This window comes from Phoca vitulina, unplaced genomic scaffold, assembly GCF_004348235.1.
Source record: "Phoca vitulina isolate PV1807 unplaced genomic scaffold, GSC_HSeal_1.0 scaffold34, whole genome shotgun sequence".
In the NCBI taxonomy this organism is placed as follows: domain Eukaryota; kingdom Metazoa; phylum Chordata; class Mammalia; order Carnivora; family Phocidae; genus Phoca; species Phoca vitulina.
The window spans coordinates 6627247-6652169 of NW_022589737.1; the positions used below are offsets into that span (position 1 = coordinate 6627247).

At 43.2% G+C, this 24923-nt stretch overlaps 1 protein-coding gene across 1 annotated transcript in view; it reads left to right on the forward strand.

The window, feature by feature from the left end:
• The first annotated feature begins 12223 nt into the window (after positions 1–12223).
• NTM (neurotrimin) overlaps positions 12224–24923 on the forward strand; it is a 953201-nt gene continuing 940501 nt past the window's right edge. The window contains exon 1 of the mRNA XM_032426117.1: positions 12224–12749. Coding sequence (XP_032282008.1) covers positions 12668–12749 — 82 coding nt within the window. The 5' untranslated portion in view covers positions 12224–12667. The remainder of the gene's footprint in view (positions 12750–24923) is intronic.

Here is a 24923-nt window from a genome sequence, read left to right on the forward strand (position 1 = left end):
TCTGGACTAAATACCAAGAAGATGTATGGAAGCCTAATTCTTCTATAGGTCAATAATCTACTCTTCATTTAAAAAGAAAAAAGGAAAGAAAAGAAACAAAAGGAAAAGATAACAATTTTAATGTTAAAATCCATCTTTTGTTGGGGCGCCTGGGTGGCTCAGTCGTTAAGCGTCTGCCTTCGGCTCAGGTCATGATTCCAGGGTCCTGGGATCGAGCCCCACATCGGGCTCCTTGCTCGGCGGGAAGCCTGCTTCTCCCTCTCCCACTCCCCCTGCTTGTGTTCCCTCTCTCGCTGTCTCTCTCTCTGTCAAAAAATAAATAAAATCTTACAAAAAAAAAATAAAATAAAATCCATCTTTTGTTTACATAAAAAGTTTCTCTCCAAATAATTGTATTTGTCCACCTGATAGAAAAATAGTGCTATTTTGGTAGGAGAATCAATATATACTCTGTGGCTACTGAGTGCCAGTGGCTTTACATATATGCTGCATTTAATCCTATGAGGCTGTTGTTACGAATGGGGTGCCCACAGCTCAGGCAGCTCAAATCTCCTATTAAAAAAAAAAGCAAAGTGGAGACGCGGGAAGAATCGGCTCTGCCTCACAAAGACTACACATCTATTCTGCTTCTAGGTCTCTAATCTATCTTGCTACTTTCTTCCCTCATAAGATGGCATTTCTGTTAATGTTTTTATTACCGTCATTGCATTATCTCTGGTTTGTGTGTATTTTCTGTCTTGCTCTGTATTAATGTTAACTCATGCCTGAACCAGTGGAACAAGGGCAGGGGGTTAGGGAAGCTGAGTTCCATCTCCACCTCCACTGCTGCCTCATCATTCTTGACCAGAAGCTTCTCTCCTCATTCTCTCTCTTCTGGATATCGGGTTCTATTTCTGTCCCCCTCACTTCTCTAAGATTACTTTCAGACCTCACATGCTATCATTTTCTCTATCTCAGTCTCCCATCCAAAACAGAAATGGCAGTAACACAGACTACAAATATTTTATGAAAACATTAGGAAGTAAATTGTGTCAACATACTTTGAAAATAGAAATTCAACTTTGAGAAAGTTGTACAAAACCGTAGTGTTGTGGTTCTGTCCATAATGATAGTCATAGAATAATTTGTTTGCAAAGGACTTTAAAACTCATTGATTTTATTTCCCTACCAGTTAGCCCTTGTATCATCTTAACCTAAAGCTTATACAGAATGGTGAGAGTGACCAGCACACAAGGGAGGGACAATGGATCACAACTCTTAGAGAGACAAAGGGCAGACTATGAGGGTAGGTGGCTCAGAACACTCAGGAATGATTCAGACAACTGTCTCTGTCTTTCTTCTTCTGGGCATAAATCAAAGACTCTAGCTTTCTAGGCTGCCAATTCAACACCTTTTATAGGCACTTAATTCACTCAGAAATTAAAAATATATACATACTCCTTACAGAAAGTACCATTATTCTTCAGCCTGACACATGATTTGATTTTAAGCCTTTATATGTCTCTTCTATATCCTACTGTGGGTTAGAATCAGTCAAATGTCTGTGATGAATAGCTACTGCTGCCTAGGCTAGTCACCTCCCACATAGACTCCGTTGATACCCTCCTGGAAGAATCTTTATCTCCCTCTCTGAAAGAGTCATCAATGTAGCTGATGGGGACAGCACATGGACAAGTCAGTGGCTTGATAAAAAACACCATGCCCTCTTACCACTAGGTGTTCTGTCTCCTGCCTTGCAGAGCAACATTCAGAATCACTAAGAAAGCTGAGTCCATCATCTTTGCCAAACCCACCCTCTCCGGTTTCCATCCCCACCCTCTCTTTTTCTTTCTCCACACTCCACATACCACATACGCTCTTTTGTTCTTTTGTAACCTATGCTTTATAAGGAAGCTGAAACTCCTTCACCCTAAACTTTCAATAATAGATAATGGTTTAATTTATCTATCCCATCCAGGTATGATTCAAAACTTTCAGTTACAAAGAAGACAATTTGGGGGTAGAAGAGCAAGTCAAGGGTTATTGCTTAGGCAGAAGAGTTTTTGCAAGGAGCCATTTGATCAAACTTTGAACTAGAGCATCCAGATATATTTTGGAATAAAAGAAATAACGCTGGACAGGGAGTCAGAAGAGTTCATTCTACTCCCAGTTCTGCTTCTGACTTGTATAAATCTAAGCATGTTATTGACCTTCTCTGAACCAGTTCTCAGTGTAAAACGAGTGTGGGAGACCAACAGAAATGTTCCCGGACTCTGTTTATTTCACAGTGCTGCCCAAATCCAGCTGACAGAGTTCAGCATGTTTTTAGATAGTATTAAGATAGTATAAGGCCAAGTGATTAGGAAATACATAAGTCTTTCTTCAGAACAGACTTCTCCTCCCCATTAAGTCTCCAAATTAAATATGTACAATGGGATAAGTGGTCAAAGGCAATACAGTGGCACTTGATTTGTCAAATAGGCTGAGTCATCAATTCCAATGTAGAGAAGTAGGGTTGTCCCAGGTATCCCCAGAATGCTCCCACCTTCCTCTAAGTTCAAGCTTGATTCCCACCATAGTACTATGGTCTGTTCAGCTGCTTGGTGGACAGTAGACTACCAAGAAGAGGATGCCAGGGCCTGTGTATGTGCCAGAGTCACTCATGTGTATGACCTGCTAAAAGCCCAGGGGCTGCCGTCCCACGCGCTGCCGTACCACAGTCTGCCCAGTTAGACTAGGAGAAGCAAAGGATGGGAAGTTGTCCAAGTCTACAGGGCCGGGGACTGGATCAGGGGAGCGGGATCTCCTCTGAAGGAGTAATTTGATTTACTATGCATTTTGCCATATAAAGCACCAGAAATACCAGTTATTAGTGTTTTCACTTTCTTGCTCAGAATCAACAGCAGTTATGCTCTTCAAATTCAGTTCAAACCTTTTAAACATTTAAGACCTTCCAATTTTGGCTCAAACTACATGTACTCTCAGTTCTCTTGAACACACAGCCTCAAATCCATCCAAGTTGGATCACCTTGATTCCCACAGAGCTCTATGTTTCCCTCCAGCCCTTCACTGAGCCATTCACTTTAGTTTGAATAAACTCCCACATCCTCTTATATAAAGTTGACCAAGGTAGATGTCTTTCTTATAGCTCTAAGTGACCACACAAAGCTGCCCCGATCTTTCTGCTTTAAGTCTATTTTACTTAGAGTATAGGCAAGTATAGGGAAATAGCAGGGTCTTGGTTGTTCAGAAGTCTTGACCAAATACTACCTGGACAACTGTGGACAAGTTAGTTTACTTCTTTACTTGCAAATTAGGGGTAATGGTATTCACCCTCTAACTTAACTCATATAAGTAGAAGATACATGCAAAATGCTACCACATTCCATGGCATATGAGGTGCATTAAACGGTGGTTCACTCTCTGCACCCCAACATTTAGAAGGAGGAGGGATTTAGTCCATTTTGACTCCATCTATGACCTTATTTTAATCTCAATTTAATAATAACACTGACTATTCATTTTATAAAATATAGAGCCTCAGACACCTATATCTCTACCTAAGATGTCATATTATATACAGATATTTGCCAAAAATCAGGGAAAGTAATGTAGGAAGGAGAAGGAAGCAAAGGAAGTTTGTATTCAACCACCCTCCACATGGACCCTCTCAGTCTGGACACTTTCAGTTCCAAGTGACAGAAACTCAATTCAAAATAACAAGCAAATAGGGGAACCAAGAAGTCTAAGAATGTATGTCTGCCTTCAGGCATGACTCATCCTATTTTCAATAATGCCCTCTCCTCTTGGTTCTACTTTCTTTTCTGTTGACTTCATTTCCTTGCAGACTTTTTCCACCTGTTAGGAAAGATATCCTCCTAATAGCAATGCTTCTTTCCAAAAAGTGCCTATAAAACTCTCAGGGAAGAAACTGATTGGCCAGGCCAGGGTCATTTGTCCACTCCCACACCAAGAGTATAGCAGCTATGATGAAACCACACAGAACTGATTTCCTGATGGGCAAGTGGAAGGAAAGTGTGCGAGGCATCCAAAGACATTGCTCGAGTTCCGATCCAAGATGGTAAGGTGGGAAGATCCTGAACTCACCACCTCATCAAATCTACACTTATTTATAGGGCAATTGCTCCTGAGGAAGAACTGGAAGGTTCCTGAACAGCTTCTGCACAAAAAAGGTAGAGAGAGCATATAGAAAATGGCAAGGGAGACAAAGACACAGTAAGGAAGGGAGTCCCCAACACCTACACTGTGAATTACAGTTGGAAGGATAGTACTGAGGGATGGGAGCAGATTCTCTGTCCTGGGGTATGGACAAAAAAAGTTGCAGTTTAAAAGAGCAACTAGAATATAAAATATTCAGCCTTAGATTCCACCAAATGGTGGGAGAGCTGCTGGAACTCTTTTGGGGTCCACAGTTTGTGCTTCCCTCCACTGTTATAACACCAATGGGAGCAGGGGTCTTAGCACCATGGCTGCCTCAGTGAGCCCTTCTTTGGCTTCAGTGTGCTGGGGAACAGAGAAAAAAAAAGCTACAGTTTAAAAAGTAAACTAGGTAAATTAATATATGGACACACACACACATACACAGAAATCCTTCTGTTGGAAAAGTCAGCCCAGAGTGCTATATAGCTAGGTTTTAATTGCTTTGTTTCAGACCAGCGCTATATCAACATCTCTGAGTGAAGAGTAGACATTTGAAATGTATAAAGCTGCAAGAAAATGCTGGTGCTCAAGCAGAATTAAGAACTAGAGTCCTAGGGGCTCCTGGGTGGCTCAGTCGGTTAAGCGTCTGCCTTTGGCTCAGGTCATGATCCCAGGGTCCTGGGATCAAGCCCCACATCAGACTCCCTGCTCTGCAGGAAGCCTGCTTCTCCCTCACCCACTCCCCCTGCTTGTGTTCCCTCTCTCACTGTCTCTCTCTCTCTCTCTGTCAAATAAATAAATAAAATCTTAAAAAAAAAAAAAAGAACTAGAGCCCTAAAAATATGTTTATTTTCAGGGTGTCAAAAAATGCTTACATTGTGAAAACAAAGTTTATTTCACTATATGTTGACCTAAAGATGTGTTACCAATTTTAAAACATTTTTATGATATTACAATAACAATAATGAAAATAAAACAAACAAATCCTGTGATCCTTACAAATAATAAATAAATTAATTAATTAAAAGTAAATTAAGATATAAAGGAACTAGCCCTAGAAGCCTGCCAAAGGCAGGTGAGCTGCTGGAACTCTCTCTGGGTTGAAGTGGCTGGCAAGTGCCTTGGTTTACATTCCCCCTCCACCTTGAGAGAGTGGATGGGAGCATGTTCCAGGTGCCCTAGCTGGCCTACTGCCTCAGTGAGCCCCAGTTCCTTAGCCCACATCAGCCCGAGCTATCCCACCAAGGAGTCCACAGGGTGGTATACACTGGGACATGCCTGGTCAGCAGTCCCTACAACTCCAGTTGCTATGCTAAGGTGACGTAGGTGCAAAGAACCCCAGCACACTCCAGGCCCTATTTTGGCTTCAGATGGCTTGTTAGAGATCCCCAGCACAGAGTATTCCAGGACCTCTTAGCTCATGCAACTTCGGCTCCAGCAACCCTGTGAAGATGCCCTCTGTGTGGTGTGCCCCAAGACCCCCCAGCTTACATCCTACCTTCAGCTCCAGCCATCTGGGCAGGGAACCCTGCACTGAGCACCCAGGGACATCCTGGCCCATGCCCACTTCAGTGACAGTCCTGCTATGGTGCCTCTTGTGCTGAGCACCCTGGGACTCCCTGGCCTGAACCCCATCTCAGCTCAAGCCACCCTACCAGGGCACTTTCTGTGCAGAGAGCCCAGGACCTCTTCCCTTGTATTCACTTCACCTTCATCTATCCTGCCCAGGTTCCCTCTGAGCAGAAAGCCCAGAGATTGCCTTGGCCCATGCTCACTTCAGCTTTAGCTACCCTGTCAGGGTGCTCTCTGCACAGAGAGCTCCAGGAACACCCCCAGCCATGCTCACTTCAGTTCTGACCATCCCAGAGTGCCCTGGAATCCCTAGCCCATGCCAGATTCAGCTCCAGCCAGCCAGCCAAAGTCACCAGGCACACACAGTCTACACAGGGGATTACCGTACATGAGACCATCTCTTCAAGTATAGAAGTAGCTGCTCCACCCAATTCATAGAAACAAACGCAGAAAGGTAGAGAGAAAGGGGCAGAGAACTTATCTGAAGAAATAATAGCTGAAAACTTCCTTAACCTGGGGGAGGAAACTGACATCCAGGCTCAGGAAGCACAGAGAACCCCAAATAATATGAACCCAAAGAGGTCCACATGACAGTACACAATAATTAAAATGTTAAAGTTTAAAGGTAAAGAGAGAATCTTAAAAGTAGTGAGTAAGAAGCAAAAAGTTACTTACAAGAGAAACTCCATAACACTATTAGCTGAATTTTCAGCAGAAACTATGTAGGCAGGAAGACAGTGGCATGATATATTCAAGAGCTGAAAGAAAAAAACCTGCAACTGAGAACACTCTAGTCAGCAAGGTTGTCATTCAGAATTAAAGGAGAGATAAAGAGTTTCCCAAACAAAAGTTAAAGGAGTTCATCATCACTAAACCAGAAAAACATGTTAAGAGGACTTCTTTAGGTGGAAAAGAAAAGGCCTTAATTAGAAGTAAGAAAATTATGAATAAGAAGTTTTAAAATATGGCAACGTATAATAAAACATGGGCTGGGGGAGTAAAAAAAAAAAGTTCTTCTAGAAAAAAGTAAAACAAAAAGGAAAGTGTAATGAATGGTAAATTTCTTGAGAAAAGCAAATAGTGAACTTATACAAACTTATTTAGAAAATGACAAAGGAGAATAAACTTCAGGAAAAGTAAAGCAAACAAATGATAGAGTACTTAGCAGTGTAAAGGAAGAGGTTAGGAAAAGCAAGTAAGAATAGACATAAAAAGAGAGTTATGTTGGAAATTAAATAATTATAAGAATACCACTTGATTTTTTAATGTAGGTAAGAATAATTATTAGCAGAATGTGTACGTATACAAAAGAGATGAAACAATTAGGTAAGTATGCACTGATCAAGAAAGAAATTATATACAAAGAGAATTAAACTATGTTGGAACAAAAAAACAAAGAGAAAGAAAATAGATCCTCAGTCTCCTACAGATCCCAGGGAAAATTTTTGGTAATATGCATCCTGAAGGTAGTGGTTCTTTCTGTGAAGTTCTTATTGAATATCATCCAGCATGGTGGTTTGTTTTTTAAGCAAGCTGATTACAAAGACAGGAGCCAATGTGTGCGTTTGACATTACAGGAGGGCTTTCATAGTGTTCCACTGGGTTAATGCACATCAGCTCTGTGAAGTAGATATTACTATTGCCACTTTAAGGACAAGATGGGAGGAGATGAGATGAGAAAATTGAGGATCATAGAATTGAAGCTGATAAGTGGAATTAGACTCAAATGCAGGTCTTCTGATTTTAAGTGTTAAATTCTTTCTGTTATACTACTATGTCATATTGCTTCTTTTTGAGATGATGATGATAATTCATAGAAATCAAGGCCAGATGACTGTGCCTATAACTCCAGTTAGAAAACACTGAAATTTGTAGGAACGCAGATTTAAATCTCTGTGTCCTTAATCTCTGTGCTGTGAAGATTAGGCTTTCATTTTTAATATCAGCTTAGGCAATTTATCAATAAATCAGGAAATCTCCTGATAGGAGTCAAATTCTCAAAATGGACCCCACATAATTCCAACATTTCTACCCTAGACCGATTCCATTCACATCAAAAATGATCGTATGAAACGGGAGCCACATTCAAGATGGCTTTTCAGGGAGAGCCCCGTGAAAAGGTAGAAGGCTGCCTTCTTCCTGCCTTTTTCTCCCTCCCTGAAGTGACACCGCAAGTCAGAGCTGGATCCTCCTCAACCCCAGGTGTGTGGAGCGCAGGCCAGCTCCCTCCCTCCCTGGAGGCAGGGCCCTTCCCCGCATCTGAGTATGTGAGATCACCCACCGCCCTGAGCCTCAGCTGAGGCAGGCCACAGCGGGCAGACAGGAGAGCAGAGCAGAGGCTTTTGTTAAGTCCTGAACATTATTTCAGTGCTGCTCTTTAGATTTAAACTCCTGCAGTTCTTTCCATAATAGCTGAGAGAAATAAAAAACACCGCCCCACACCCCCTTCCTCCCTCCTTCCCACACACCATTCACACCTACCTCCTCCTCCTCACTGGGGCTTTCTGTCCACCAGTCCTTTGGGCCTGGAGCACCATGTGTGAACCATTGCCCATCCCGCTTCCCAGGGCTAGAGGGCTGCTGTCAGGGCTCAGATGGTATTTGGACAGTGGGAGAGCCAGGCCCCACAGTGGCCTTCCTGGACTTCCTGTGTGGTTTGGCGGGGTGACAGGTGTGCATGGGGGCAGTTTACAGAGAATCAATCCCTATTTGTACTAGCTCACTGCACACCATGTAGAATCTTAAGCTACCTGATGATGAAAGGTTTATGAAATGCCATCTTGGTTGCCTCTTCTCAGAAGTTAGAGACGTCATCTATTTTCCCCTTCCTTATTCCTTATTTCTTATGCCTTTTCTTTATTCCTTACCTACAAACAGAAAAATTATTTCTGTCATAAAGAAGTTCTCTTATCTTCAAGGAGTGTGAAGGTGGAGAACACCATTCTGCCTCAACTTTGAGGTCCCTTTCCTGACATTAATTTTGTCTTTGGACCATTCATCCCCCTTTGACCCTGGAACTGAGAAGTAAATGATGCATAATGTGCACCTAGCTAATCCCAGAAGCAAATTGGGTCCTGCAGACACCTGATTGTAAGTACTTGCAACTCCTAATTCAGAGGAAGAAGCTGCGATTGTTGAGTAAGAAACAGCGATTTCAAAGTATCTCCTTCCAATCAGAGCTTCCCCCAATCAGAGCCTCTTTAGTCATTCCCTTACATCTAGTCACAAAACTCCCAAACACAGCCATGGGCTACCCCAACACGAAAGGGCCAAGTTACCTGCTGTTTGGGGCAGTTGCAACAATAGAGATTTCCAGCTCTAGGCCTGAATGACTCTGAGACTAAAACAGAAAAAAGGAGAGGAAAAATTCTGACGGTTTTGATGAAACCCATTTCATTAAGAGATGGGCCTGGTTGAACAAAACCCTTCTGCGTACAGCCCACGATCAGCTTTTCAATCTGTAATTATATCAATGAACTGCCAAGTGACCCAACAGGCCTAGATAGGTGACACTGTGTTAAACCCCATGACAAGGGAGAGACAAAGATGGCTTCTCTAGGAGCAGGTTAACTGTGTGCTTTTGTGAAACATGAAGGCCATTGGGAAATTACTCTATGTGGTAAATTCAAGCACTGAAAGAGATATAGCTCTCTAGATAGTTTAGCATTTAGCAGCGCTCAGAGCCCAAATTAGACTTTTGGTTTGGCAATCCCTGAGGATATATTTTGCCTTAGTGAATGCACAAATTACAATTCTGAAACTACTCCCCACCTCCCAGAATCATAGTCCACAAGCCCTGGTAGCTCCTCCCAATGGCACATGGGAGACCACATCAGTCTCATTTGGTTAAAATAGTAAAACAAATGAAAATTAGTTGATGGTTATGGTGTATGGTGATGCTTAAAATGGAATTCGAATCACTGTCTCCATTTCAGACCTGGAGTCGATAGCACTCAATGAAAGGCCCATAGCTGGGATTTGAACCCAGTTAGATTCAACACCTGTGCTCTTAGCCAACAGGCCACATGGATGGTGACAGGTGTCTGTTGAGTGTTCCTGTCATGTGCCAGGGATGGACACATTATCTGTGTGTAAAGAGTAACTAATATGGATCAAACATTAGACTACGTTTCCCTTTTTTTATCCTTAAAATATTTTATTGCAACACAGTGGGACAAGATGGGAGATCTCAGACAGGTCTCCAGAGCCCCGAATTTATGTGATGCATTTCCACCTCTAATTTTTAATTTATGGTTTCCCTTACCTGCAGTATTCCTCCTTCTGCCTTAGATTTAGTTCCTACCTCACTTTCAAGGTGTATCATGACTTTTGTCATCTCCATAGAACTTTTAAAAACTATCAGAAAATCCCATCTATCACGTCTTTGCATTCTGATAAAATTAATTATGTGTACCAACCATTTGCAATTCAATTAACACTAAAGACAATATAAAGGTTTTCTTATAGTTTCTCTCTTGATATATGTGTTTCATATAATTTGCAATCTCATATGCTATTAAAATAGCAAAGACATCATATATAAGAATGATATCTGCTTGGGTCCATCACAGTTTTTAGCATAGGTAGTATTTTAGAGGTTAGTCTGAGAGGTAAATGCTTGGGCTCGAGTTCTGGTTCCACTGGGTGCCAACTGTGTGAATGTGGACATGTTTCCTCTGAGCCTCAATGTTCTCATCTATAAAATGGGGATGATAACAGGTGAGGACACTTCATAGGTAAGGGTTTAATGAGAGAAATGCATGAAAAACATTGAGCATCATCTCTGACCCAAAGCAAATGCTCAATAAATATCACCTAGAATTATTCATTGATTGCTGTTGTCACACATACAGATGCTTAATAAAAATGAGGCAGTGTACAGATTTATGGCAGTTTAGGGTGAGGACATTTACAAATGTTAATGTCTCTGCCTCTCCGGGGAGGGACTAAAGACTTCTCAATGACTCATGGTCTTTATCATCATTCTGGAGGGCAGTGGGATGATGGTAAGATGAAGCCCTCCTTCCTTCTGGACTGTACCATTCACGGTTGCCACAGCCATTCCAAGGCAGTTAATTGCACATGTCACTCTGCTGAGCACCACACAAAAAGACTAGTAGAGAAATAAAATTCTCGTCCACTGGGAGCTCACAATATCAAGGACATTTTGATGGACATGTGAATTATAACATAGTGGCAGGGGGAAAAAAACTCTGTTAACATAAAACACCTTTAAAATGGAGAGATCCTAGAAATTATTCCAGTTCTCTAAATTTATGAATGAGAGGCCAAGGATCACAGAGGTAAAATGAGCTACCCACGGTCCTTCGTTTGTGTGAGCAAACCTCAGCTCTCCTTCCACGCCATCGCTGTGCTGCACACCTCCAGGGGACCACCGTTCCTCTTCACACACAAGGCAGGGTGAATGCACCGCTTAAACTTGTGCAGCATGGCAGAACAGTTCCCATTTTGCCCGTATGCCCTTAAATATAAATGGACAAGAAGTATTTTTGTTCTATGCAGTTCAAGAATATATGCATTACCATTATTATAGGGGTCACAAAGAAATATAGTAATTAGCTGTGGAGATTTGGGAGAAATATTTCAAAAATGTGTATCAAGGCATCGTGATGGTATGTATTTGTGAGAATCAACTAGGAAAGGTTCTTTGAGGGGCTGAGTGTTCCAGAAGTTTATTCACATCCCATAACTTCCTTCGCATAAGAACAAACCAAAAATTGACATTAACCTCCTGGTCCTTAGAGTTAGAAGTCCCTCTAGAAGTCATTATGGCCATTTGACTATTTCTGTCTGATTTTTCTTCTTACCCATTCCCAAGGAGATGAATGTCTGCAACTCTCTGAGGACATTTTATAACCACATACAAAATCCACACTCCGAAAGTCCTTCAGCATGTCTAACTTCAATCTGTTTTGCTGCAGTTTAAGCCACAAGCACTTATATTACTCTTTTTAATTGATGTAAATTGACTGAGGCATGGAGAATAAACTCATTTCTTGTTCTCTCTTGAAGAAGGTTCTCCTTATTCAGACTGCAGCTCTCCAAAGATCTCAGAAGCCTCATCCTTTTCCATGGTATTGTATACATATGGATGACTTTAGGAAATAAATGAAGTGAATGAAAAACAGGAGTAATACAGGTATTCTGAAACAGGAGTGACAGCAGAAAAAAATAGAAAGTTATTTTCAAAGCAACTAAGTAAGAAGTTGATTGGGAAAAGATGAAAGATGAGAGAGAGAGAGAGAAACAAAACTGTCACTGAATGATATTTTCATCGGAGAGGAAAATAGGTACCAACAAATGAAATTTGACTCATCTTTGCAAGTTTCACTGAGCATGAAAATGTCCCTTTAAAATTTCCCGCAAGTCGTTGCTGGCTCTGGGATTTTTCCAGTGCACAGGGAATCTGAGTTCAGGAGGCCAGGGAACGCCAGAAGGAAAGGGATTTTTTGATGCTTGGGGCTCTGAGACTGTCAGTTTAAAAAATGAAAGTAATATAGAAGGGGCAAAGTGGCATTTATCATCCCATCTCTCCAGGCTCCTGTCTCTTTAATCAGCTAGCCTGATTTGCCCAGTAAATGATTCCTGAGTGAGTGAGTGAGTGTGTGTGTGTGTGTGTGTGTGTGTGTGTGTGTGTGCCGGCGCGTGTGTGTTGTAGCTCTGTCAATCCTTGGATTAGAACCAATGATTGCAGCTTGTAGGAGGGCTGTCCAGGGCCAGATTGTACGATGTGTCTCAGTGCCAGAGTATGAGTAGAGATAATTACTGAGAAGTCACACTCTCTCACACCCTCAGCTTTCTTGTTGTGTCCTTCAGCAAAACAGTGGATTTAAATCTCCTTCCAACAGCTTGAGAGCAACGCAATCTGTCAGGAAAGAAAGAAAGAAAAAACCGAACCTGACAAAAAAGAAGAAAAAGAAGAAGAAAAAAAATCATGAAAACCATCCAGGCAAAAATGCACAATTCTATCTCTTGGGCAATCTTCACGGGGCTGGCTGCTCTGTTTCTCTTTCAAGGTAAGAGCTTGCTATTGATTTGCCTACAGTAGACCCAGGAATCGTACAGGGTGCTTTATATGATTCGCAGGCTTCCCGAGTCGGCTGTGCTGCACGGTTTGCAGGTGGAGGAGAGAGCGTTTAAACAGCATGGCTGGGACTTCATTCTCCCTACCAGGCTGTGAGAATATTGATTTGATTCTGGCTGCTAGCGGAATGGGGGAATGTATATGCATAAGTAAAATGTGTCTGGTGTTCCTGTTAGGTGCGTGGCTATGTACTGGTCTCCCTGGCTTTATGTACATTCTTGCACACATACACAACGGAGCACACAAATAAGCAGGGGAAAATTACAGATTCAGAAGGCAGGGGGGTTGCTAATGTGTTGCTTATGTTACTGGGAAGAAATTACAAGAGGAAACTTTAAATATCGGCCAGTAAACTTGCAAAGCTTCTAAAAGGAGCAACTGAAAAATGCAGGCTAGGAAGAACCAGGTAACTGTGCATCCTGTAAGATTCTGGTCAGAGACCTAGCTTGAAGGGATGAATCAATTTGTGGCAGTGGTGGACAACTGTATTAGTTTTTAATGTGTTTGGGGGTGTGTTTGTGGTGGGGGCGGCGGGCTCGGGGGAGGATAACCAGCTGATAAAAGGCAGTGGGAACACTCAGGGGGTTCTGAAATTCGGGAAAGATTTTCCAAGTTGAAGGGAGAGAGGCAAGAAGAGTCGAATGCTAATTTTCTGTTTATTTATCGGCAGGAAGCCAAGGTGCTGGGGAGGCAGTTGAGGCTTGGCTTGCTCTCTAGCACAGGGCACCCTTTGATGTTGGTTGTGCTGTGTTGGGGTGCATTTGGAATCTGCTTCAACCTTGAGTCCATTTGCTGCACCGTGTGGCCCCACGCTCTGTCCTAGCTCTGACGTTCCAGCAGCGATATCATCTGCTCACCTGCTTGCTCTCACCCACCCGTCCTCTGGAGGGTCTGACTTGCCTTTTTATGTCAAGGGTGCTTAAACTCATAAGGATTGAGACAGGCAGAGAAACTTTCCCTGGGTGGTCCAGCAGAGCTCACAGACAGGATCCCATGCAGAAGCTCAGCCCTGTGCCTTGTATTCCCAGAGGAAAGTTCGGTCTCACAGGGCGAAAAAGGATGGGGAGTTCCACCCACCTCATTCTCTTCTACTGCAGTATGGAGTGCTCAGGGTCTTGTCTGTCCCCGCCTCTTGTCCTGCTGACCCCTCTCTGAGGGTAGGCTTTGGGGGCTGCCTCTGTCCCCTTGACATTGGCTGCAGTGTGGCTACCATATACACCCCCACATGAGGTGGGCAGAGAGGACCAGGATGGGAAGAATCAAATGCGTGTGTACCCTTGGCTGGGGCTCAAGGGGGAAGGCAAGGGGTGCTGGAGGGATGGGAGTCCGATGACAAGGAAGTTCACAGCGGTGGATTTTGCAGGGATATCCTTGATGTCGTCTGCTGCGCTCAGTCTCAGAGGGGCACTGGCCTCAGTATCTCTCTCCTCTCCCATGGGAGCGTTGGTGCGTGTAAGAGTAAAGGAGCCAACTTGGAGGCATCCTCGACTGACTCCTCTTACGTAATATGGAGCAGCAATGATGCGGATGCGCATGTACGTGTGTATGCATGTGTGTGCAGAGGAGGGTTCGCACCCCTGCCTGCCTGTTCTTGGTGCTTAGGGGCTCACCTGAGAAGAGCAGAGCTCCAACACTAGCAGTGGGGAAACTGAGTTCAGGGACAGGCTTCTGTGATGTGAACAACAGAAATGAAAACCAAATAGACAGAGGGTAGAGTGAAGGGTCAGAGGAAGGGAAAGGGAAGGTCCCAAGTCCTCAATAATTTCCATCTGTCCTCTGGTCCCTGTCTCTTCTATCTATACATCAAATTAGAGACAATGGCCAAACTTCCACCACCAACAGCCCTACTGGCAGCATGCCAGGAGCCCCAGGGCCGTACTGAATTTACATATAAATTAGCATACATGATTTTTTTTTTTCCGTCAGAAATAAATGCAGGGAAGCATAATATTTGCTCATACTTTGAATCATCCCTAAATAGATGAGTAGAAAGTGGCGGTACAAAATTCTCCACAGTGAAATCTGATTTTGTGGTCTTGTTCCTATATTGGTGTGGGACTAGAGGTGACAGGTCTATTCCTCACATTCTGCCAAATTTGACTTTCTTTAGGAGAATAATGGCCTTATTTGTGCTACCCACCTTGAGCCAGCTCTGAATAGGCTTCAATGTGTCATAATAAAACAGGCTGCCCAATTTTAAGGAGGAATAACCCCCAAAGACCCCCACACCACATGCCAGTTGGACTGGCAGAGGTGATGTCTGTTTCCTCTCTCAGGCGAAGGAGGCTGGAGTCTACCAGCTATCTCTTATCAAACTTACAGAATTACTGAGGCAGCCCGGGTCTTGCCTGCAATAATCCACCCCTATTGCTTTGACCCAGTGGGGCTAGTTAGAATGCAGTACACATTCCAAGGCAATTTTTTCTTCTCTGTTTTTGTTTTAAGCTGGCTCTTCCTAGAGCTGCTACTTCCTGGGTTTCTTGCCTTCTTAAAAAAGGTGTCCAGGGCTAGTGGCAGATTATGGACCCCTTTCTGACCCTCTCCTCCCCCCAACCCCACCAGCAACCATGATCCAGCTTAGAGGGGGAGGGAATTTCCAAGGGAATCAGCACTGATTAGTGACAGGCAGGAGGGAGGGGGTAAGAGGGCGTGATTAGCGCCCTGGGGCTCCAGCCCTAAGACACATCAGGGTTGATTAACTAGCAGCTCCTCTTTCCTGGGAGCAGGAGCCGGGGAAGCTGGATTAGGCGGCTGTCCTTTTCAGCACACCGCCCACCTTCTGCCACTGAGAGGCTTTGAAAGGAATGGCTGGTAGTGCTGCAGCCTTTCACTTTCTAGAAACCCAACCATTTCTCCTTCGAAGAATTAATGCTCCCTTTAACACCTTCCAATGAGCTTGGCTAGATTCCTGTCTTACCTTTCAAATTTTCTCATCTCCTCACGTCCCACATCAACTTATATCTGCCCACTTGAGACACAAACAGGCAGAGCAGAAGGAAAAGGACCGTGGGGCTAAGTTCATGCTCTCCTTCACTCGGCGCCAACAACATGGACACTGTTCCGCTGGGCAGACCGGCCAACTTCCTGCCATTCACAGGAAACGTTTGGGTGCCAGGATTAGCCTGAGTTGGGAGATGCTTCAGGGATGTGAGGGAGGCAGATGAGGCCACAACCATGTTTACTGGCAGAGTGAAAAATCAGTGTGGGATGATGGGACCCTGAGCCTGATGTGAGCATTGTGAGCACTTGCAAGCATGATCCCCCCCCCAAAAAAAAAGGCAGGGCAAAGAGACAGAGGAGCCTCATAAAGTAAACCCTGGCTGACATGCTTGCTGCTACCAACTTGGGGCAAGTTAGAGGCAAGCCGTGCACAGCGCAACAAACGCAGCTCACCTTCATCCTTCATATTCAGTGATGGTCTTCTGAGCATTTGATCAAGGGTGCCTGGAGAGTCCCAGCACTGACCAGCAGGCTTTGCTGCATAAAGACCATTCTTGGGATTGCAGCTTTAGTGAGCCGGTGCAAAGCCTCGTCCTGGTGCTGGTTCTTCCTTTGTGGCACTTTTAAAGCCGAATATAAGCCCAATAGTGCCTTCTTATGAGCTGGACGCCTAGCCCCTGACTTTTGTTGTTTCTCAGTAAGCCTCTCCCATAATGCTGGTATTAGAGGTGCTCAACTGTGTCCTTGAAGAGATGGTCTCTCCTGCTTCCCTTCTCAGGTGCTCCGTTCTGGAATGTCTGGGTTCTATTTTTGGCGTGCCTGCATTCTGACTGCCTAGAGTTATAGTGACCTAGGCTGGGACCGCCTACTGGTCACAGATGCCCCAACAAACCTTTGGCCTTCGGCCACAGTTTATCCATTGGGATGCGGTGATCCCTCTTCATATCCTAAGAACGGATGACATTTCTAAATCAATACGAGCCACATGCTTCCGGCACGTACAGGAGACACATGCTGAAAAGATCCGCAGCATCTTTTCATGCCTGTCTACTCATGATGAACACACTTTGGGTGGGATCATCACGTCTGGGAGCTGGCTCTGTTCCAGGTTTTTTTGGTTTGGAGTTCATGCTTGCTACCAACCAGAATGCCAAAGATGCAAACAAACTTTGCTTTATATCTGACCTCAGCAGAAGCCCTACAGACTCTTCAAACACTCTCATGAGCGTGCCTTCCAGGTTTCAATCCAGTTCTGGTGGCCTGTGCAAGGCTCAGTGGGGGGCAGGTACATCTGAGCTCAAAGTTGCCTATGTTTTCTGTAGGGGAAAATCTTTCCCTCTGTGAGCCTGTCTCCCCACCTGCCTGCCAGGCTGGGGAGCAACTCCCCTGGGTGTTGTAAGGACTCATTAATGCTTGTAACACTCCAAACATGTGGTGCTAAGTGGAACTCCATGCTGAGACTGGTTGTATTTATGCAGTTTACTTCCTTTCTGCTCTATTGGCTTGTTAAATGTTTACTTTATGTCTGTAGTCATTTGAAATTCAATAAAACAAATTAAACATAAAAGATGAAAACACGCAAAAATAAAGTAATCGATGGTATACGGGTCAGATGGGGTCTGGTGGCATCATTGTAGACTTCCTCCCTTGGTGGTGGATGTTTCCATTCCATTCCACTCGCAAGTGCATTGGGGAAGGGCAGAGGGGCTTTGGAAGGAACATGAAGGAGGCCTGCCTCCCATCCATTTGTAAAAGGAGAGTTCTGCGTGGAGGTGCAGTGCTGGCTGGAGGGGTGAATAGATGGCAGAAAGGAAGAGGATTGGGTAAGAAAGCCAGAGCTGGGAGTTTTAGAGGGTAAAAACAGTTCTAGTCTGGATTAGAAAAAGTGGGGAAAAAGAGGACTCAATCCTCCGCTTTGACTGTGATTTTGGTCAATAATCTCTGAGAGCTTTCTTTTTTTTTTTTTTAAAGATTTTGTTTATTTATTTGACAGAGAGAGATACACAGCGAGAGAGGGAACATAAGCAGGGGGAGTGGGAGAGGGAGAAGCAGGCTTCCCGCAGAGCAGGGAGCCCGATGCGGGGCTCGATCCCAGGACTCTGGGATCATGACCTGAGCCGAAGGCAGACGCTTAACGACTGAGCCACCCAGGCGCCACCCTCTGAGAGCTTTCTATTTTATTTTCTGTATTTCTGTATTTATTTATGCAACCTTCTGGATAAAGCCTGCTCGTGTTATCACCTGCTTAAACTTAAAAGATCTGTGTGTTCCTCCATCTTCCCTCTCCTTCTGTCTCTCCCCCTCCCACCCTCCCTCCCTCTTTCTGCCCTCTCTCCCCCTTTCCTCTTTTTCTCCATTTCCCTTTTTCTTTCCTCCTTTAGTTCTTCCTTCTCCTCTACGGGAACAATAATTGATCAGTTGACAGATCTAGGTCATGCTGGCAGGGGTTGCTCTGCTTCATGCAGGCTTGCCCAGGAGAAGGAGGGAAAGTCTGTCTTCCCAGTTCACAAGGAGCCAGATGATAGGGCCGCAGCAGGGGGAAGGGGAGACCCACGAACTTGTGGGCAAGTTCAGCCGTCCCCAGCAAGGGTACCTGGGGCCCCGTTGATTGATTACAGAGTCCTCAGCTCTTTGATATCTCTGCCATTCTAATTTTCCATATCCGATTTACCTTTGCCACTTGCCCACGTTTCACTCAGCTTCTATACCCTGCCAGTTCCAGTTTTCCTCATTTTCCTTTCTACTTCCCTCTCCTGTCCTCTTCTCCTTTTCTCCTCCTTCCAAAACCATGACAGATCACAGATACTCCCCCACTTAAGTCATATTAGAGAGATGGCCTTTTGTTTATTTGCAAGAAGAAAAACAGAAACCCTGCCAGAAGAACTCTGTAAGTCATTTGCAAACTGCAAAACAAACCAACAAAGATTCACATTTTCGGTGCTGAGAAGAGAATATTTCAAGAGAGACTGTCAAGCTAAGAAATCAAATATTGGAAAACACATTCTTTAGCACTGTTACTAAGGACATCTTAGGTTACTAAATTTGATTTTTTTTTTTCTTCTCTGAGAGTATTGCCTTCACAGTTGTAAAAGGCTGTTCAAAGAACTGGGCTGGTTTGGGCTTCAGTGCCTCATTCAGATTAACTCTCTGGAGGTGCTGACTTTGCCTTATCTTGGTGGTGCCACCAAACTCGAACCCAACACAGACTGTAGCTGTGTATGTGTTTATTGGTTCGGTCACCCAGCAAGGGTTTATTGAGTGCCTATTATGTTCCGTGTATAGTTATAGGTGGTGGGAAGAAATATATTAGTGACTAAAACAAACTAAAGGATGAGACCAAAGACAGAGTAGAATTTCCAAGATTTGACTTGGTTTGCCATCCTTTTTAAGCATTCAGAAGCACCAAAAGGAGTGCCAGAAGCAAGGGGAAAGAGTGAATGACACAGCTTCTGGGTTCTCATGGAAATGATGGTGGGTGGCAAGAAAGCAACTAACCCTTGATCCTTGTTTTCCCTAGAGAGCACTGGGAGAGGGTGCAAGACTCCAGTTATATGTTAATAACACATAAGAGGTGCTGCCTTTGCTTCTCCCTGCTGTCTCCTGCCAAGAAGGGGCTCATGCATGTTTGATGTGCCCTCAGTTAGTATGTGGATGATGAAAGCTGGTGTAAGTTAGTTGGTTTTGTGACAATTGTCTTTTGTCATTCAAGTTATTAGCTGATTCTTGGCACGATGCCACCCTGTCTGGTAGCTTACCCACCTCCTTTTTGCCCTGCCTTCTGCACAGAACTAGAGGGCCAAAGAAGGTAAGGGGAGCCGGGTGGGGAGACACTTATATAAGACCAGGGAAGGATTTGCCTCTGGCAGCTAGTCTGGATGAGGCAAATATGTGCAGGGGACCTGTGTGAGGGATTCATTCCTCAGGGCAGATCTAAGATAATCTCCCTTCTGAGAACGCTTTTATTTGCTACCCACTCATCACACCTAACTTAGGGTTCCTGGAATAATAAAAATGCATCATGATTTATTTGTTCTCCTCTTGTCATATACCACAGTTGGGGCACATGCCTTCTTCTAATCCATCAACTTGTGTTTTCAGTCGTATGTACAAGAGGGAATATAGCTTCTCTTAGGCTCACACTGTGTACTAGCCATCTCCTGAATGCTCTAGGATGATTGCTTACCTGGCTGCTTCTATCTGCATTCCCATAGTGGTGGTGATGATTGTTCTTAGCTTTTCTCATATAGGAGAACAGATTAACTGCTTTGTCATGGATCCCAACTCTTCCAGGTCAAGCAGCCTACAGCAATTCAACATCTCCTGACCCCATCTCAGAGCCTGAAAAGTCCTCAGGGGGTAGGTGCAATGTGTGTTTATTTGCAATATTTTCATTCCCTAAATCAGTGGTTCTCAAACTTGGTGTATCAGATTGCCTGAGAAGCTTTATAAAAATACCAATGACTGAACCTTATCCCAGACCAAAAAAATCAGAATTTCATCACCAATCTTATTCAGGCTCTGTAAGAGGTTCTAATATGTGGTCAGGCTTAAAAATTGTATGTCTAAAGTCATCAAAGTGTTCTATGATCTTGGATAAGGCATCTCCTCTATATGAACCTCAGTTTCCACATCTCTAAAATAAAGAAGTCTGACTAAAATAATTTTGAAGTTTCATTTCAAGTTAAACATTTTGTAATTCTGCAAATAGTCTTTTTGAGTACAGCACTTGAAAGATAGTGATGCTAAAAGAAAGTATTCAGAAGCAGTTTCTGCTTGCAGGAGGCTAAGAATATAGACAGTTACAGACAGATGACCAAAGTCAGAATGTATGAATGGTGTGCGTGCATGCAAACGCTACATGCTGTATGATATCTACTACATCACATACCCATTTATGCATGTATTTCTTTATAAGGCATCCTTAGAATGGGGGAAAAGGATTAACAACATTTTAGGTATAGGCCATCAGGAATGATAAGGATTCTTAAATGATCCATCTTATAAGAGAAATTCAGGAGCCACTTGAATGTGGGTCAAGGAAGAATGTGTTAGTGCTGGATTTAGAGAGTGCTAAGCGATGGTGAGCCTTGGAAGAAGCTCCATTCCTTAGTGTGAAGATTCGCATGTTTCTCTTCTGCTCAGGCTCCACTTCTCGTCCCCAAGAGTCAGTTAGCCAACAGTGTTGCTTCCATTGCTCTCCTTCTCATGGGCAGCAAAGGCTCAGTGCTGAGAACCTCAGTGGCAATTTTGCAGCTAATGTGTTAGGCAGAAGTGACGCTGCTTCCACTCCCCAAGCCAGGTCAGTTCCTGCAGTGCATGCAGGGGTGAAAACTTGGTCTGTTTTGATGGGATACACAGGATAGGAGGCACATGGGGAACAGAGCTACCATGCAAATTTGTGCCCAGGGCAATCTCTGGTTAACTCAGGAAGTACTCACATTGAGGGCTCCCCAGAGTGCTCACACTGCTGTGTCAGCCAGCCCCAGAGTCACAACCAGCTCAAGCCCAGAGGAACTTTCAAGATGACTTATTTTAGTCCCTTTCCTTGAGCTCTGATACCTCAACAGCGCAGCTGCAGTAGTCCCCTAGCTTCTATCTCCAATAAGGGGGAACATGCATCTCTCCAGATAGTCTATTGTACCTGACCATTGGATTTCAGGAAGACAGGAAGAGGAGGAAGACAAGGAAGACAAAGGAGAAGGAGAATCTGTGTTCTTATATATTCTGACCATTTGCTCTAGGTCTCCTTCTCCCATTGGGCTCTGAGTAGCCCAAAATATTATAGAATATGACACCTCCTGGTTCCAAATCCAAAGGGGATGAAGTCTCAGCTCTTTAGAAAGGTATTGGAAACCCTGTGGGTCTGGCCTGGGTTTGCCAGCTTCTCCTAATCCTTTGCACTACTGTTCCATGGACTGCTTGAGGTCTCATCCTCACAGCATGTGTGCACATTGCTCCCTCTGCTGAGCGCTGTTCTCGTCTACCTCAAAAACACTTGTTATAATTCAAGAAGAAATTCCAGGCTCAGCATCCCTCTGAAGTCTCTCATTTCATCCTTTATGCCTCCATTTCTCTTGTACTTACCTCTATTCTTAACATCCATCACACACAGTGTAGTTATGTGCTCACATGTCTATCTTCCCTTACCGGACTCTGAGCTCCTAGAGGTCAGGGACTGCCTTATGTATCTTTACATTCCTAAGGCACCTCACACAACCCCTGGCATAAATTCAATACTCAGAATTTATGGCTGGAAAGAAAGGACAGAGAGAGGGAGAGACAGAGGGAAAATGGTATGAGATCCCCTTAGGGATTTTTAGAAGCCATATGACCCTGTCAACTTACGGTGAACTGTTGTCAATTCAACCCTTCCTTATCCTATGCTTCTGGTGTTTTACTATGTGCACAACAACTGGTCTCAGAACTTACCCTTTCTGAAGTTATCTTATCAGACTCAATTGATACCTTCTTTCTGACAAGATCTTTCTGGGACTCTGAATCTGTGATCCTATATTTTAGCAATCCCTCCTGGTGATAATCAGTCATAAAACATATGTTGTAGGCACATAGGTAGTGGTGGATGAGCTCAATATTTATGACTAAACTTATTCAAGAGCAGAAAATATTGACTCTAGTGGTCAATAGGTCAGATGAGTGGAGGACGGGGTGGCTATCTGAACCTACACTGGCATCAGGAGGAGTGAGACAGACAAGGGAAGTTTGGATCTAAGAAAAGAGGGAAGTGACTGGATGGATTATATTTAGTTGGAGAAGATGAAGTGGTCAGGTGTTTCTTATCTTCAGATCTACTTCTTCTTCAGATCTACTTTTTCTTTCTTTCACAAAGTTGTCCACTAGGGCATTTGACTCTCCTCCTAAACACCCAAGAAGAAACTTGGCTCAGACATGGAAAAGGTTAATTGACAGCTTTTTTCTCAATGCAACTGGTGATGCATAGACATCTGCAGTTGGATAAACCATTTTGCTAATTTTGAAAACAAATAAGAATTAATTAATTGTTCTGCATTTCTCCTTCCTTTCCCCCTAACACTTCTTAATAGAAGGATCTAAATGCCTTGTCACCATTTTTTTTTTCATTACTTTCTTGCACTGCTGAAGCCTTGTCAAGGCCAAAATAATTTAATCATCAAATAAAAAAGCTTTTTCACAGACTCCTAGAGTTGTGAGATATCATAGAATTTTCTCAGTCTCCCCCCTAAGGCAACAATCCCATCTGAATGATGTTCACCAATTTCTGCCCAACAATTCCAGAGACTCCCAGTGAGCAGACACTAACCACCTGCGTTGTGGTCCCCAGTTCTGGCTGCCTTTCAAAATCACCTGTGGAGATTGTTATAAGCAGATGCCCAGGCATGACTCACAAAAATTCTCATTGAATAGGTCAGTATAGGGCAGAGTCCCTTCTACTTTGAAATAACTATAGATGATTCTATTGTGCAGATACAATGAAGAATAAATGATATTAGCATCCCTTTCCATAGTTGATAAACTCTGTGAGAAAACACTATTCTGGTAAGCACTTTCGATATCACCTCAAAATCAATTATTATCCTTTCTCTGTATAAACAGTGCTCTAAACTTGTTCAGGGCAGCAATGTGCCCATTTAAAATATTCACCACCAAAATTCCCTTATAGCTGAGTATGGTCATGTAATGCAGTTCAGGTTAATGGAATGTAAGCATAAGTTTACTTGGAGTTTTGAAGATTACACTCAGGAAGCCTGCACTTTTTAAACCTTATCATTGCTGATTCCTCTTGACTAAGAGGATGGCATACTACCTGGAGATCCAGGAAACAGCTTGGAAACAGGAGGACAAACAATACATATCAACGGCAAAAGGGCACGTGGTGGTTCAGTTGGTTAAGCATCCAACTCTTGATCTCAGCTCAGGTCTTGATCTCAGGGTTGTGAGTTCAAGCCCTGCACTGGCCTACACACTGGGTATGGAAGCGAATTAAAAAAAAAAAAAGAATGGCAAGGAAGGAAGCTTTTAGGTTGAACCAAATGGACTCCGCTGTTTTGGTAAATCAAAAATAGTTGAGTATAGGCAATTTCATATGGCTTAATCTAATTAAAGGACCTTGGGTTCAGGAGGACATAGCAGTTGTACCAGCACTAGAATACATGTTCACATACTCACTATCACTTATGAGAAAAAAAATCTTATTTAATTAGGTTTCTATTACTCACAGATGAATATAATCCTAATGAATCTATGTTGAACAAAAATTTGCCTCTTTCTAACTTCTGCCAATTAGAGCTGCTCAAAAATATAAGGAATATATGAAATATTATGTGATCCTCTTTCTAAAAGATGGCTATCATGAACCCTACTTATCTTGACATTCTTAGTTCCTTCTTATGATTATCATATGGCATAACTTTTAGACCATTAATCATACTGATCCTTATCTTCTGAACATACTCCAGTTTGAACCACTAAAATGCATTACCAGACAAATTCTCCCAGATGTAGTTTGATTGCTAAAGTTGGGCATGGACTATTACCTACCGCATTTTGGACTTTATAGTTACATAGGTTCACTTTATTATTGTATTCTTTTCTGTTTTTTGTTTGTTTGTTTGTTTTCAGAGATACCACACTATTGGCTCATATTGATGTTGTACTCATTCCTCTGACAAAAATGCTATTATGTAAGACCTCTCTTATTCTGGTTTATGGTTAATTTTCTTTAAATATTTCTTCCAAGTATTTGAAATTTTACTGCACCTTGGGTCCTTTATTTAAATCCACTGAGATTATTTTTGGATTCTGATGAGTTGTCACCACCAGCTTTATGTCATCCTCAAATGATATAGACATGAAATCTCCACATCATCAAGGTGAATAATTAAAAAAAAAAAAAAAGCAATATAATAGACCCAAGGGCATGGCCAAGTTCTTACTTACATTTGTATTTCACCCACTCCAGAATGATTTATTCATACCTTACTGTATGCAAGCCATAAACAACAACAAAACAGATTTCTTATACTCAGCGAAGTAGACAATTCAATACAACATGGTAAGTGCTGAGATAAAAGCAAGTGTTGTTTGCTATGGCAGCAATTGGGGGTTTTTCAGGTCAGAAAATTCTTCTAGAAGGAAGAGATGTGAAAGCCGAGACACAAAGATGACTGTA